The sequence below is a fragment of the Esox lucius genome, chromosome 6 (assembly GCF_011004845.1).
Source record: "Esox lucius isolate fEsoLuc1 chromosome 6, fEsoLuc1.pri, whole genome shotgun sequence".
NCBI lineage: Eukaryota > Metazoa > Chordata > Actinopteri > Esociformes > Esocidae > Esox > Esox lucius.
This window is the reverse complement of record NC_047574.1, coordinates 22,010,305-22,027,067: the sequence shown is the minus strand read 5'-3', so window position 1 is coordinate 22,027,067 and position 16,763 is coordinate 22,010,305. Positions and strand designations below refer to the sequence as shown.

Genomic DNA, 16,763 nt, shown 5'->3' with positions numbered 1-16,763 from the left:
TTTCCTGAATTTGTTAAATATTCATTTTGTTTGAGAGGTTCAGTTTGCTCTCAATGTAAGACTCCAAAACTGTTAGAGGAAGATCTTAAATAAATAAAAATTCTGACTCCTATTTTCCGTCTCTGACTCCTTCAAGTGCCATTGCATTTAGATCAGAGAACATTTTTGGACCACCCCTTTACCTAGGCCCTGCGAAAATGGGGAACCCGTTGTTCCGCTCCTCCTCGATGCGCTTTGCCAGGAGGTGGCAGCCTCTTGCGGTCATAGCCGGAACCTAGCAGGTCGTGCGTGGGTATGAAGAAGTTGGGGGAGACTAACGTTTTTCAGGTAGCCCTCAAAGTCTGCCAACAGTTGCTGGAAGCAGAGTCCCAGCCGGGCTGCTTCCCAGTCGCTATCCTGCGTCCTTACAGAGCAGGCATGTAGCAGAGTGGTCTTGGCGTAGGTAGGAACAGAACTTAGACAGATTAGGGTTCTCTAACTTCAGTAGGGCCCAGCAGGTGCTTCAGAAGCTTCAGACAGTCCTTCCTGAAGGAACAAAACAAATCTAATGCACTCACACAACACAGTTCATCCAATAAATAGAACTTAGAACAATATATCAATACCGGACATGTTTTGACAGGGTAGTATGACTACATTTTATGACTATAGCATATAAGACTGCATACCTGCAGCATCGGGTCCCATCAACCTCACAGCAGGTCTTCAGGGAACCATGATTTGTTAGGATATTCTTCTCCACGTGCGAAAATGAGATGCGCCATGCATCTGTGCGTAACAAGGCAAAAACATTGTCATTCTCACAAAACAGACTTGGATTAAAACATTATCAAGTGTAATAGGACTAGGACTATGAACTGGGGGTACTTGAGAATTGTCATGATTCCACTTTACTAGTAAACATTCCATGAGGGGGTACTTCAGGGGTACTCTGAAGTACCCCCCTCAAATGTATTTATAAAGCCCTTTTTACATCAGCAATTGTCACAGTGTTTTTACAAAACACCCAGCCTGAAACCCCAAGGAGCAAGCAACAACAGTATTAAAGCACAGCCGCTAAAAAAAAACTCCTAAAAGAGGCTGAAATTTAGGAAGAAACCTAGAGAGGAACCAGGCTGGGAAGGGGTGACCAGTCCTCTTCTGGCTGTGCCGGGTGAACATTGTAAGAGTATATTTCTTCTTACCAAGGGTGTAGATATTGACTGGGATGGTGGGGACATGTTCCTACCAATGTTAAGAGACTATTTTATTGTACCTACCAATAATTGTGTATCGGAAGGAAAAAAAAAATTCCCGCTACACAAAGATTTAACACTGTCAGGATCCGGGTTCCTCCTTGTTTGGTAAGAAAGCGCTGATTTCCAAATTTGTACTAGGAGAGTTACTTGGCTGTGTTAATGGTAGGCTACTGTCAGGTCGTCGGGAACATTGAGTAAATAAAATAAACATGGACATCAATCTTTAAAATAAAATTGTTACCTTTCTGGATATTATTGTTCAAAATGTATAGTTTTGCTAACATTAGTGATCAATTGCTAGCTCTGTTAGCTAAAAGCCACACTAATTATATGACTGCTTTATTTGTAAATTATAAAGCCCCGCCTCCACGCCAATAGAGGCTAAAAATTTGGTTTTGAGAAAACATGACTCAAACGAAGGTGGGAAGAAATTGTAATCGTAAGAAGCGAACGTGGAAACGTGTTTGAAAGAAGACATTTTAAGATCAGAGGCGAAAATCCATTTAATTATTTTAGTATACACTTTTCCACGCTTAAATCTATCTTTTTCATACGATTGAATTTTTTAATTTTTTTTTTAATTAAAATTATTTAATAAAGAAGTTGATGAAACCCACTGGTGCAAAATAAAGGTAACTTACAGAAATGAGGAGAACCAAGGACTTGCAGGAGAAGGGAGTACGGTGAAGTAGTAACCACAACTAAAGAATCATTATGGAAAACGTGCCCATACTATCAGAAAGAACTGAAGTGGTATAGCTACATTGTAGTCAATGATTAAAATGTTTAGTTTGTTTTAGTTGTATTTCTCTACTTATATTTTAATTGGGTATTTTTGTTTCTTGCCCGATGGTACCAGTTCGTCTAGCTATAATATTATTTCAAAATATAAGTGTTTCCACTCGTTACACGCAGTACTTTTAATATAAGCAATATGTCCCAGCTGCTGTCTTGGATCATAGATTTAAATCTGAGTGGGTGATAGGGGATTATCAGGTGCGTAACCAGTTTAGAGATATTGCTAGTACTTTACACAGCTGCAACTGTCCTTTGCTGGACACAAAAGGAGTGGATGGTTGCAGCGGTAGAGAAGTACAGTAATTATAAGAAATGCACCATTACATCATCCTGAAGCCACAGATTCTGGCCAAACTTCTCTCTAAGTGTTTTCCAAGTTGTATAGATAAACATTTAGCAAAATGTTGTATTTAATTTCAAGTCAATTTTAGATTTTCATTTGTACATCCAATATACGCAATGTATACACTAGTTAAATACTGAGCGCTTAATATTTGAAAGCATGCGATATGCAATTTCATAGCCCATTGATATAATTATTTTCTGTTTCTTTTTGGCTGGGTGCTGATAGCCTATGGCTTTTTTCGTTTCAATCTAATTGAATTCAAAACATGTAAATCTACTAATTTATTTTATACATTATATAGGCAAAATGTTGTTCAAAATGCAGAGCATCTGATTTTCTTGGTAGCCGCCGAAAATGCTATACCATTTCGTTGTCGTATAAAATGAATAATAAACAAATAGTATAGTGCTACTTCTTTGGGTTTATACTTTTTGACTGAAAGACTGATAGACAGATCTGTAGACTATTAGAAATTATGAGTAATTATACTGTATCCTCATCCTTTCATGTTGTTAAAAAACAAGCTAGATTTCATTAAAATACTCTATGGCTTTGTTATATAAGTAAACAAATACTTGACATGATCACTAAATGGACAGATTTGACTAATTAAGAAATGAATGGAGCGAATTTGTAGTGGCAATTATTTTTCCTGGGAGTGAATAGCGGTTTTGAGCAGAGCGATGAAAAACGTTGTGGTGGAGCAGAGCCTAACCTTCGCTCGAGAGTGATGAGCGGGATATCTATCAGCTCTCCGCTCACAGACTTGAGCAGGTATCACTTAATATAATATTTCTTACGATCTTCAAAAATTAAGTACATTTGTGTTCAACATGTGCCTTGCACAAACGTGTGTGTTTGTATTCAGTGTATGACTGTCAAACCTCCGATGAACAAGAAAACGGTGGGCAGGGTCACATGTGGGCGGGGTCAACTTTTTGACTCCACCCACATTGATCCTTGCCCCGAATTGCACACTGCAATTCAGGGGTACTTGGCAGTGAACTGCTGAAAACCTAAAAGACTGCACACTGTCATTGATGCTGAAGGAGGCAATACACAGTATTAAGAACTAAGGGTATGCAGACTTTTGAACAGGGGTCAGTAAAAAAAAATCTTCGTTGCCATGTTTTGTGATTGTGCCATTCTTTTATGACCTACAGTTGAATGTGAATCCCATAAGTAATAAAATACATGTTTTGCCTCCTCACTCATGTTTTCTTTACAAATGGTACATATATTACCGATTCTCCAAGGGTATGCTAACTTTTGAGCACAACTGTAGATGGCAAGAAACGAGTAGTGGCCTTTGCAAGGTCACTACAATATGTAATAAATGCATTTTAACGTTACAGTTAGGTTAATGTTATGTGTCACGGCACTGGGATTAAGGTTAGGGTTAAGGTTAGATATCACATCACTGTGGTTAAGGTTAGGTTTTGGTATCACCTCACTGGGGTTAAGGATAAGGTTAAAGTTTGGGTTAGGGTTAGAAAGAAAAGAAAATCACTTATGACATATTGATGTTGTAACACCATTACTCGCCTCCTCTCCCTACAAGTTCTTGTCTGGAGCAGTGGGTAATGCACCCGTCTGCAGAGCAGGAAGTCCCCAGTTTGAAACACGGTCCACAATTATTTTCTGGATTATTACTCCAATGTTGCTTTACCTATCATTAATTAATTCATCATCTTCCGCTTTATCCGGGGCCGGGTCGCGGGGGCAGCAGTCTAAGCAGGGATGCCCAGACTTCCTTTCATATACAGGCTTTACCTATCATAATATATCAAATATTTACGTAAAATAGTCTGCATAGTAGAGACCAGGTTGCAATGCCGGGAGCAGCCATTTTAGGATTGTTTGTGATTTGGTCTTACTACCCCTAACTTTACAGACTTAGCTGTTTTACTGCTAAAATGCATTGTGGAAAACTTCTAGACCTAAAATTATGACTGACTGACTGTTTTTAGGAGATCTGCCCCTGATTTTTATTTCAGGTAATGGTAAAGGTAGGGGTGTACTAACATTTTCTGCATAAAGAAAATCCATACATTTTTAATTGCATACATGTTTTTTGTGAGATTTGTTGAATAGGGTTACATTTGTCAATGAATGTGGTTGGAATTTACCTCAAATATCAATGTGACCAAATGTCTGGAAAAAAAAAAAGAAAATACACCCCAGAGTTGTACTTACTTTTTCACAATTGTGATCAGTGATATATTCTTACAAACTATAGGAAAGTAGCTTTAAAGCACCCTTAGTGCCACTGCTCCAATAGAAATGAAGAAACAGCCAATTAAGTATTTATAAGCTGATGTTAGTTTGAAATACACAACGTTTAGCATGAATGAACCAAAATCTGTTTTTGAGACCTCTTCCTTATACAGTACAATGCAGTATATTGTATCTGTGAGCGTGCATGTGTACGTGCACGTAGGCTTGCACCTGCTCATGCTTTTAGCAAGGGCAGGGTTTTCCATTCCTTGCGTCATTCATGTTTCATTTTTTTACATGAAAGAAGTGCCTGTGTCAAACTAAGCATCACTAATGAAATAGCTCAAGCTCCAAAATTGTTAATTTCAGTCCGGTCATGCCACAATCACGTTTTGTGGACATTTTGTGAAAATTGATTGTTTAGTGTAAAGTACAGGTTTCATGACCCCCATTTAGAACTACGCTTTAACGACAATTTCCCCTTTTCAAAGATTTTTTATTCAAGAAGGAATTTCAACGATTTTTGCTTGAATCTTGTTGACTTTTGTGGCTACAAATTCTTACCTTTAGCGAAGACCCCATCCAGTTCCACCATTCCGTTTCCCTCGTATTTCGGAACGAGATAGAAAGGCTTTAACTTCTGTTCTTTCTTAACTTTCCTCCCCAGCCATTTTTCTATTTTGAAGCCTTCCTTTGTGAATGTGGGCCAGCTCGAGTGGACCTCTAGTCCCAGAACAATATCCAGTGAGATCGGAACTGTCCCACCGTTTGTTAGAAGTAAGGTCACCGCTGGGCAACCCCTCTTCTTCCTTTCCAACTCCACGTCTTGATAGAAGTAAAAAAATGACAATCTGAAGTTACAAAGTATTATTACATGTATTCAGACATGTATAAATACATATTTCGCACTGCAGTCGTACCCACCTTTGACCTCCTTAACACATTTTGTAACCTCTTTTCGGAACTCCGTAAGCATACTACTAGCTGATAGCGTGTTGTCCTCTTGTAGAAAGCAGCCGAGCGAGTGTTTTCCTCGTTTTAATTCCACGCTGAAAAATGCGGCAACTTTCCCAAACGGATGAATGCCCACCCTTTCGATAGGCACGGTTAACATCACATCAAATTCGTCAGGATTAGAAATCTATGGATTGAAAGAAGTCAAATCATTAAGCCATATATTGTATGCGTCAAATTATTGGTTCTCAAATTAATGACTCACCTTTAAATTCTCATAGTAACTCCCAGTTCGTAAAGGATTTACATTTTTAAAGCAATCCGTACGTTTCATATGGTCAATTATATGCTTTACCACTTCATTGACCACAAATGCTGATTCTGATCTCTGTTTACTTTTAATCTTCAATTGATGAAGTGTAGTAATTAAGATCTTATCTGGATCCGAGTCAACGCGGCAATCTTTCCTGGCCATCCCTGCACAGGTGGTTATTTTCTTGCACTCCTGTAACAAAGATGATTTGGCGTCAGTGAAGCGCGTGGGCTGCTTGAGGGCCTTGGTCATTTGATGTTTATTTTCCTCAGAGCCCTGTTGCCCCTCTTTCTTAATGTCCTTCAGTGGTTTCTTTGGCTTCCCCGCACTCATTGCTTTAACCGGTCCTTTGGCACGTCGCGGTTTTGGAGTTACTGTTAGGACTGTGGATGTTTTTTCTTTCTCGCACTTTGTCGGAACCGGACTCTTGGCACCGAGCGGTTTCGAAGTGTCTGTGCGGACTGATACTTCATTTTTCATGACCTTTTTTTTCATGCCCATTGCTGGAACCGAAGTCTTGGCTAGTGGAGGTTTCGGAGTGTCTTTGCGCGGTATAGATGTTCTCTCTTTTCCGCACTTTGTCAGAACCGGACTTTGGGCATGCGCCGGTTCTGGGCTTTTTGTGCGCACTGGTCGTGGTTGTTTGCCGCTCATCGTTTTACTAAAGAAATTGAAGACATCAGTGCTGTCTAATATCCTACTTTTTTTTCTCGATTTCCGTGTGACGATAAGTGAATACTCCCCCTTTCTTTATATAGTATCTTTCATCGCCCTCTTCTGTCGCAAGGAAACAATGTCCCAGTTTCAAGTTTCCTCTGTATCATTACACCTCAGCCAACTATTAAACACGTTTTCTACTGTCTCATTTTAAGGACTGCTGAGATTTAACAATAATACATTTAGGATTTAGTTTAACTGTATGAAATGGCATGTAAGGAAATTGTAAGTGGTGTAAATAAACAGGGCCAATTCTTAAAAACACTTAGGCATTATCTCTTATTGAGATAAGATTCCCTGGGGGGCAGATAATCCCATGGGGGGCATTTTATCCCAGTAGCTGTAAAAAAGTCCCCTTTCCTAAAAAAAAATACATTTTATTAAATACACATTTATTTTATTATTTTACTTTATAATCCATTACCCTAAGCATAACCATCTTCACAATACAAAAAAATTGGTTGCACTAGGCCTACATAGAAATTGTGGACACCAAAGGAACAATCACCTTACCTATTTTTATATTGGTTTTTGTAAGGCCTGCTGTAGATGGTGAGAGTCCGTGGGAGATAAGCATAGTGGAGATTGGTAATGAACCCTGGTCTTCAAGCATGGAGACGCAAGTATGCGCTTCATTTTATTATTTGCTTGAATATCCTTTGCATACAATAATTGTTCAAAGTCGAAAAGTGAGTGCACCTCTAGCTACAATAGTTGTTGTTGCCCCCTTTGGCTTAAATAACTTAAAGTAGTAATTTCTTGAAACTGTCAGTCTCCTACATCAACTGGGAGGAATTAATGCACACTCCATTACGGTACTGCTTCAACTGTCTCATTTCTGAGGGCTTTCTTGCATGCATGCCCACTTCAGGTCATCCCACAGCATTTTGATAGGATCAAGATCTATGCTCTGACTCAGCCATTCCATAACCCACCATTTCATTTTGAGGCATTGTGTTGTAGCTTTGTTTATCAGTTTCACGCGTTGTCCTTTTACAAGATCCATGTTCAGTTTAGCTTCAGATTTGACATTTGTCCACACATTCTCTTCAACAATTTTGAACTATGATATGGAATTCATGGTTAACTCAATGATGTCAAGTTGGCCTGGTCCCGAAACAGCAAAGCAGCCCCAAACCATAAAGCCTTGGCCTCAATGCTTAACAGCTGGTATGAGGTTATTTTGTTCAGAGGCAGTGTTTTGTTTTTGATTAACAGCTGCACCTTTGACATATCTGTCCAGAGCACATTGTTCCAGTAGTTTTGGTCTTTACCCAGGTGTTGTCTAGCAAACATCAATCCTGTTTGATATTCTTTTTGAGAGCAGACCTCCCATATAAGCCAGGTTTTGTGCAGTCTATCTGACAGTTGACTCGTTCATTTTGACATTGATTGTGGGAAGAGAGTCCTGGAGATCCCTTAATGTTACCCTGGGGTTCTTGGAGACTTCTGTGAGTAACTTTCAGTCTGCTCTTGACCAGAATTTAGTGTGATGACCAGTCCGCTGGTCTGGTATTTTCATCATTGGAATAAAGTACTTCAATTGCTAATGCCTTTGTAACCACTCACAGACTCATGGGCATCAATACTTTTTCAGAGGGAATTGGATTGGTCTTTGGATCTTGGTATGATGTTACCACATACAGTGAGGAGAACAAGTAATTGATACACCCCCCGATTTTGCTGGTTTTCCCACTTACAAAGAATGTAGAAGTCTGTAATTTTTATCATAGGTACTCTTTAACTGTGAGTGACGGAATCGAACACAAAAATCCAGAAAATCCCATTGTATGATTTTTAAGAAATTAATTAGCATTTTATTGCATGACATAAGTATTTGATACATCAGAAAAGCAGAACATCATATTTGGTACAGAAACCTTTGTTTGCAATTACAGAGATCATACGTTTCCTGTAGTTTCATGACCAGGTTTGCACACACTGCAGCAGAGATTTTGGCCCACTCCTCCATACAGACTTTCTCCAGATCCTTCAGGTTTCGAGGCTGACACTGGGCAACACGGACTTTCAGCTCCCTCCAAAGATTTTGTATTGGGTTCAGGTCTGGAGACTGGCTAGGCCACTCCAGGACCTTGAGATGCCTCTTACGGAGCCACTCCTTAGTTGCCCTGGCTGTGTGTTTCGGGTCGTTGTCATGCTGGAAGACCCAGCCACGACCTATCTTCAATGCTCTTACTGAGGGAAGGAGGTTGTTGGCCAAGATCTCGCAATACATGACCCCATCCATCCTCCCCTCAATACGGTGCAGTCGTCCTGTCACCTTTGCAGAAAAGCATCCCCAAAGAATCATGTTTCCACCTCCATGCTTCATGGTTGGGATGGTGTTCTTGGGGTTGTAGTCATCCTTCTTCTTCCTCCAAACACGGCGAGTGGAGTTTAGACCAAAAAGCTCTATTTTTGTCTCATCAGACCACATGACCTTCTCCCATTCCTCCTCTGGATCATCCAGATGGTTATTAGCAAACTTCAGATGGGCCTGGACATGCACTGGCTTGAGCAGGGGGACTTTGCGTGCGCTGCAGGATTTTAATCCATGACGGCGTAGTGTGTTACTAATGGTTTTCTTTGAGACTGGTTGGAGTCTGTTTGATTGAGTGTGTGGACAGGTGTCTTTTATACATGTAACAAGTTCAAACAGATGTAGTTAATACAGGTAATGAGTGGAGAACAGGAGGTCTTTGAGAGCCGGAATTCTTACTGGTTGGTAGGTGATCAAATACATATGTCATGCAATAAAATGCAAATTAATTATTTAAAAATCATACAATGTGACTTTCTGGATTTTTTTATTAGATTCCACCTCTCACAGTTGAAGTGTACCTATGATAACAATTACAGACCTCTACATGCTTTGTAAGTTGGAAAACCTGCAAAATCGGCAGTGTATCAAATACTTGTTCTCCCCACAGTACCTATAGGATCTTTCTGGAAGGCTGGACCCTACCAAGTTACTCTTTAGTAACCTGCTGGGTGCACCTGATTGTACTTTTTGCCATTTTAGGTGATGGTAGGGGTGTACTAATGTTTTTTGCATAAGGAAATTGCATTTCTGTGTATTTGCTTAGAATGTTGAAAAGTTTAAATTTCCTTTGTTTGATATGTTAAATACGGCCTTTATCAATAAATGTGGTTGGAATTTAGCTCCAAATATGCAACGGAAAATTTTACTTTACAGGGAGTGAACCTTTTCATATGTACTTCATTGAGTAAGGTGTACTTACAAGCTGTTTAGTTGTCCCACCCACTATGCACTAGAGGTGCTTTGGATAAGAATATCTGCTAAATGACTAAAATGTAAAGTTCATTAACACTTTGTGATAATTATTTAACTACAGCTAATTGAAAGAACTTTATATTGGCTCAAATGTAGGTTTTCAGATTGAGAAATAATTAATATTTCACTACTTCAAAACCTTGTAGGACCCAAAAATGTAGTCTGGTCTGTCTGTCGGCCTCTTAAGTCTTGCAATGTTCTGCCACTGGGTTTAAAACATCTGTTGTGTAATCTGTGTTGTACACCTCTGAGATGTCCTCTAGTTATAAAACATCAGTGATGTTGCGTCACAAGCTCTTTCCATTTCCCCTGACAACTGGAAAATCTGCTTGATGTGGACCCCATCAGTCATGCGTATCATTCAATAGAGAAATGGTGGAGAGACATTGTGGTTGGTTAAAACATTTAATGTCATGAAAAGGCTTGAGCCAGTGTGAACAAGGTAAGGTGCAACAGCTTCTGCCAATTAAAAGTTTTCCAGTGCATGTGCAAACTCAGCAAAATGCCAATTAAAAGTGCTTGGAGAGTTGAAGATAGTATGCCTGCAGTAAGACAAATGTAAAACCATTTATATATTTTTGGTTTACTCTAAAGTTATAACACAACATAAGCTACATTTCTCTAATATTCTACTGATAATAGTGGTAGGTTACCGTAGGCTACCACAAAGCCCCAGGTAGTTTACAAACAAACACTAAAACAAGACAGTCAGCAAAAAGACATAACTGCACTTGGGGGGGGGGGGCGGGGCATTACCCCACCCCACTATGGTTACAATATCACATTAGGGACAATGTATTTAATCAATGTAACAGTACATGTTAAAATCTAGCAATATGCTATTACTACGTAAATAAATACAAATGAATCTAACCACTTTGAAATGGGAGTCCGTTATAAGGAATAGGCTTAAGTTTTCTTTCCTTCTGATACTTTTGCGATGCATTGTGATTATTAACCAGTCTTTGACTATGGAGTTAAAGCAACCAGTAGGGGGCTGGGGTTGGGTGACCACCGTCCTGCCATGGGTGACTCTGGAGTCGGCAGCGCTGCACAACATTCATTTGGTCTTCTGGGCTTTCTGGGCTGATTTGGTGACCTTGCCAGTGGAGGGGGCTTTCTTCTCCACACCTTTGATCACGCCAACGGCCACAGTTTGGCGCATGTCACGCACTGCAAAACGACCTACAGTGAGAGACGTGTCAGATTAATGGTGATTTTCAAGTAAAGGTGATGATCATTTTCAACAGTTTCCAAGGCCCAGCAGGTAGTGCTGGGGTCTAAGGCACTCTTGTGGCATCAAGCTAACAGTAACGGCCTAGGTTTGAGCCTTGAATGTAACCCACGTGACCTCCTGGTCAGAAGAACAGTGTGAGAAACGAAGCAGAATAGCTTGGTGTGGTTGCGATGATGAAGGCTTGCCTTGATATTCAACTGTAACAAAGAGTTGTTACAATTCAACAGGGCCATAGATACATTTTGGAAATACAGGTAAGAAGGTGCTAAAATAACAAAATGATGTATATCTAACCAGGCTCACGAGAGTACACCTAGCCACCTATCCAACTATACTTACCCAGTGGAGGGTACTCCGAGAAGCTCTCCACACACATGGGCTTCCCTGGGACCATGTCCACGATGGCAGCATCTCCAGACTTCAGAGCTTTGGGGTTGTCCTCAAGCTTCTTGCCTGAGCGACGGTCAATCTTCTCCTTGAGCTCAGCAAATTTGCAGGCAATGTGGGCAGTGTGGCAGTCAAGCACTGGAGCATAGCCAGCACTGATCTGACCCGGATGGTTGAGGATGATCACCTAGCAGAAACATACTGATTTGGCATCGGTATGTGCCTAGACGGGAGACCAGATGTTGCTGGAAGTAGTGTTAGAGGGCCCTCGTCGTTGGGGGCAATCGTCCCTCTGTTATAAAGATTAAATCCAAACGCCCTAGGGCAGTGATGCGGATGTTTGCTTGTACAGAGCATCTTTTGACGCATATGTTATGTCTCATTTGATCACAATACTCATAAGGTGTCCTGTTTACACGCTATGCACCCTAACAGAAAATAAGGCAAAATATCAGTTATTTTCTGCTATAATTACAGAGTTGGTTTAAATTTTTGACCAGAGTTAGTTTATACTATGATCTAATCAAGCAACAAGAGTTTTTATTCCACGAAGGGGAACACTGACTGTAGTAGAGTATTAGCATTGTGTAGTAGTTGCCTTGTCAGTGGGTTTAATCCCAATCAATAAACCGTTGTGGCAAATGAGTAGACACCATTAGACTCTTACACTTTCATTGTTGACAAAAACACCCATATGTTTGGGTCATCTCTTCACACGGTTTTACAATATTTGGATTATACATGGCAAAGATGGATGTTTTTGTGTGGCCCTGCCCACCTGAGCAGTGAAGAGAGCCGCCTCCATTGGAGGGTCATTCTTGCTGTCCCCGGCCACGTTGCCACGCCGAATGTCCTTGACGGACACGTTCTTGACGTTGAAGCCCACGTTGTCTCCAGGCATCGCTTCGCTCAGGGCCTCGTGGTGCATCTCGACAGACTTCACTTCAGTGGTCACGTTAACAGGGGCAAAAGTCACCACCATGCCTGGCTTGATCATGCCTGTCTCCACACGCCCAACAGGCACAGTGCCAATACCTGAGGGAGGGGAGGTGGCAATATGAGGGACAAGTGTATAATTGTCGTGACCGGACAGACTCTAGGATGGGGTGCCATGGTTTTACCACCAATCTTGTAGACATCCTGCAGGGGCAGTCTGAGCGGCTTGTCAGTAGGGCGGGTCGGGGGCTGGATGGCATCCAGAGCTTCGAGCAGGGTGGTCCCGGATGCGTTGCCATCCTTCCTGGTGATCTTCCATCCCTTGAACCAGGTCATCTGAGCATGCAAACAACAGGTCAGTCCAAAGGAAAGTTATGTAGTGTGCCAGACTCCACCTTCACAGACAGCTAAGTGGAAAGCAGACGACATACACTCACCTAAAGGATTATTTGGAACACCATACTAATACTGTGTTTGACCCCCTTTCGCCTTCAGAACTGCCTTAATTCTACGTGGCACTGATTCAACAAGGTGCTGAAAGCATTCTTTAGAAATGTTGGCCCATATTGATAGGATAGCATCTTGCAGTTGATGGAGATTTGTGGGATGCACATCCAGGGCATGAATCACCCGTTCCACCACATCCCAAAGATGCTCTATTGGGTTGAGATCTGGTGACAGTGGGGGCCATTTCAGTACAGTGAACACATTGTCATGTTCAAGAAACCAATTTGAAATGATTCGAGCTTTGTGACATGGTGCATTATCCTGCTGGAAGTAGCCATCAGAGGATGGGTACATGGTGGTCATAAAGGGATGGACATGGTCAGAAACAATGCTCATGTAGGCCATGGCATTTAAACGATGCCCAATTGGCACTAAGGGGCCTAAAGTGTGCCAAGAAAACATCCCCCACACCATTACACCACCACCACCAGCCTGGACAGTGGTAACAAGGCATGATGGATCCATGTTCTCATTGTATTTATGCCAAATTCTGACTCTGGAGACTACCATCTGAATGTCTCAACAGAAATCGAGACTCATCAGACCAGGCAACATTCTTCCAGTCTTCAACTGTCCAATTTTGGTGAGCTTGTGCAAATTGTAGCCTCTTTTTCCTATTTGTAGTGGAGATGAGTGGTACCCGGTGGGGTCTTCTGCTGTTGCAGCCCATCCGCCTCAAGGTTGTGCCAAGGTTGTGCGTGTTGTGGCTTCACAAATGCTTTGCTGCATACTTCGGTTGTAACGAGTGGTTATTTCAGTCAAAGTTGCTCTTCTATCAGCTTGAATCAGTCGGCCCATTCTCCACTGACCTCTAGCATCAACAAGGCATTTTCGCCCACAGGACTGTCGCATACTGGATGTTTTTCCCTTTTCACACCATTCTTTGTAAACCCTAGAAATGGTTGTGCGTGAAAATCCCAGTAACTGAGCAGATTGTGAAATACTCAGACCGGCCCGTCTGGCACCAAGAACCATGCCACACTCAAAATTGCTTAAATCACCTTTCTTTCCCATTCAGTTTGGAGTTCAGGAGATTGTCTTGACCAGGACCACACCCCTAAATGCATTGAAGCAACTGCCATGTGATTGGTTGATTAGATAATTGCATTAATAAGAAATTGAACAGGTGTTCCTAATAATCCTTTAGGTGATTGTATACTCATGGACAGTTGGCTGAGACTGCAACGCAATTTCAGAACAATGATGAGAAATAATTAGAGATGAGCTTCATGCTTACGTACATTAGGACTGGCTTCCAGCATGTTGTCTCCGTTCCAGCCAGATATAGGGACAAATGCTACAGTATCTGGGTTGTAGCCGATCTTCTTGATATAGGTGCTGACTTCCTTCACAATCTCCTCATAACGCTTCTGGCTGTAGTTGGGCTCGGTGGAGTCCATCTTGTTGATTCCCACGATCAGCTGCTTCACTCCCAGAGTGTAGGCCAGGAGGGCATGCTCACGTGTCTGGCCGTTCTTTGAGATGCCTGCCTCAAACTCTCCAACACCGGCCGCCACGATCAGCACAGCACAGTCTGCCTGTGCACACCAGAACATAGAAATAATAAATACAGTACGTTTTAAAATGCATTTGAAAATGATTTGAACTTTGTGGCTCTGACAACAGCACAACGTTGCAAGTTTGATAATAGACATCCAGGCACTTGCATTTCAGACCTGGGAGGTTCCAGTGATCATGTTCTTGATGAAGTCCCTATGTCCAGGGGCGTCGATAATGGTGACGTAGTATTTACTGGTCTCAAACTTCCACAGTGAGATGTCAATGGTGATGCCCCTCTCCCTCTCTGCCTTTAGCTTGTCCAAAACCCAGGCATACTTAAAGGAGCCCTTCCCCATCTGACAAAACAACATGACACCAGTTATAAACACCTGAACAGCTACTCAAAACCTCTTATGTTGCTGTCATCATCGTGTCAATGTGACATTCCACTTGCTACACCAGAAACCAACAAAATAAACACATTGGACGCTGTCTTTGGACATGACAGATTAGCAGATTTGATTGATTTCAAGGGATGAGTTCCTTCAGTGGACGATTGCTATGTCTGATACACAAGGCTGCACTGATGGAGGCGTAACTAAGAAGCCAAGATAAGCACTTCACGTATTTGATCTATTTACGTTATAAAACAACAGCAGTTTCCAAACGTATTATTGTTATATTGTTTACATAACCTAACACCACGGTACTGTGGTGTTCACAAAGTACCGTGCCAACTCCTGCTCACCTCCGCAGCCTCTTTCTCAAACTTCTCGATGGTCCTCTTGTCAATGCCACCACACTTGTAGATCAGGTGGCCAGTGGTGGTTGACTTGCCAGAGTCCACGTGACCAATCACCACAATGTTGATGTGAAGTTTCTCCTTGCCCATGGCTGACTAGTTGAAGTGACTGCGAGAGTCTGCCTTGGATCTGTAGGGATATCCTGATCAAAGACGAACAAACAGGGAACACTGCGAATTACAGCACCATGGACAAGGACAGTTGAATTCTCATTGCGTAACAGTGCAAGCAGCTACTTCTTGGACATAACATCTAAGGACAAACAACGTGCGCACACAAACACTCTCACTTAGCTGTCAAGACGAGACCAACCAGCAACACTGGCATTACATCAGTATGCACAGAACTGCGTAAATCTTAAAACACTACTTTCTTTCTCTCCTCACGTCTCTCATCCACTTAGTCAGTTAGTTATCCTATTTCCTCAGCCACCACGGCTCAGCTCAACAGAGAGACGATCAGCTCTTATGTCACTGAATATCCTTCCTATTCTGTACCCATTTGCTAGCTAGTCTCACAAACAAGTCCTCCATTTTGTCATGATCCTTGCCATTGATAGTGCAGCAGCCATTTCTGAAGCTAGACTGCAGCAGTGGATACATGCACAAGTTAAATAATATTATTTTTGTAATTTCCAGATTTACTGGGTCAATAGCGTGCATTCCCTTCCCATTCATTCACACCAATGATAGATAAACACAAGGCTATGACAAACGCACCTAATCATCCAATTGCTTCATTAATCAATACACCATAGGTTGTTGACATTTATTATTAAGACTATTTCATTAGCTGAGTAATGTATGGAAATAGAAATTTGCAGTAGTTCTGCTTAATGCTTATCTAGACACGCTGATTTAAAACCTGAATTGATCGCTTATGTGTAATAAAGATTGATGGTAGTTTTGTTGTCGTTTAATTTTGCACTGCTCACATTGACTCATTTTTTTTAAATAGGTGACTGGAAAACGGGGGCGTGTGCTACAATTAGCATCGTGACCAGATAATTATGATGAAGGAAGGAGATTAAGCAGGTTTTCCAAGCCCTCGCTTGCCGCCATATTCTCTCCACTTTGTATACTGTAATGGCCTATGCGCATTAGCGGCCGACTGTCAGCCTCCAGCATCATTGCAATTATTTCCACAAAAAAGTTACGAAAAACAACATGAATACAGACAATAACATTAGCCATTTTAATCAATGCATTTGAAACAGTATATCACACGCACAATGTTATGGGATAGTCTTTCCTACCTGCGCAAACGAGTCAAGTTCGGTGCTGAATGAGACTGACGAGGTGCTTATCCGTTTATAGCGCAGACAGGTTACGCAACTGCTCCCCCCCTCCCCTCCGTAGCATCTGCACTAGGTAACGAGGCTACGGAAGCAGCACAGGTATTCCCTAAGTAATAGCATGTTAACTTTTAGAACTGAATGTTGTGTTTTCATTTTGTGTGTCTTATTGATTGCATTGGTGTGGAGTAATACAAATTAATTAATATATTCAAATTAAA

The 16,763-nt window shown here is 41.5% G+C and overlaps 2 protein-coding genes across 2 annotated transcripts; both read right to left on the bottom strand.

Annotated features, from left to right (window-relative positions):
• Nucleotides 1-14: 14 nt before the first annotated feature.
• cgas (cyclic GMP-AMP synthase) lies at nt 15-6,580 on the bottom strand. The gene is given in 9 exon segments (XM_010892315.4): nt 15-247; nt 249-308; nt 310-441; nt 443-490; nt 492-525; nt 669-768; nt 5,164-5,424; nt 5,524-5,740; nt 5,819-6,580. Coding segments are annotated over 9 exon segments (1,623 nt in total). The 5' UTR covers nt 6,521-6,580; the 3' UTR covers nt 15-178.
• Nucleotides 6,581-10,269: 3,689 nt separating this feature from the next.
• On the bottom strand, nt 10,270-16,625 carry eef1a1a (eukaryotic translation elongation factor 1 alpha 1a). Its single transcript, XM_010892316.4, has 8 exons — nt 16,504-16,625; nt 15,194-15,390; nt 14,622-14,801; nt 14,187-14,483; nt 12,624-12,774; nt 12,281-12,537; nt 11,455-11,689; nt 10,270-11,063 (listed from the first exon to the last, which is right to left on the bottom strand). The coding sequence occupies exons 2-8, from the start codon at nt 15,335-15,337 to the stop codon at nt 10,939-10,941; spliced, it is 1,389 nt and encodes a 462-aa protein (XP_010890618.2). The 5' UTR covers nt 15,338-15,390; nt 16,504-16,625; the 3' UTR covers nt 10,270-10,938.
• Nucleotides 16,626-16,763: the final 138 nt, after the last annotated feature.

Bases quoted from the DNA above. Each gene is read 5' to 3' on its own strand.
- eef1a1a (XM_010892316.4), bottom strand. From the start codon at position 15,337: ATGGGCAAGGAGAAACTTCACATCAACATTGTGGTGATTGGTCACGTG. The intron at 14,802-15,193 runs GTGAGCAGGAGT...TTGTTTTGTCAG, and splicing joins TTGAGAAAGAGGCTGCGGAG to ATGGGGAAGGGCTCCTTTAA. The intron at 12,775-14,186 runs GTACGTAAGCAT...TTGCATGCTCAG, and splicing joins TGCTGGAAGCCAGTCCTAAT to ATGACCTGGTTCAAGGGATG.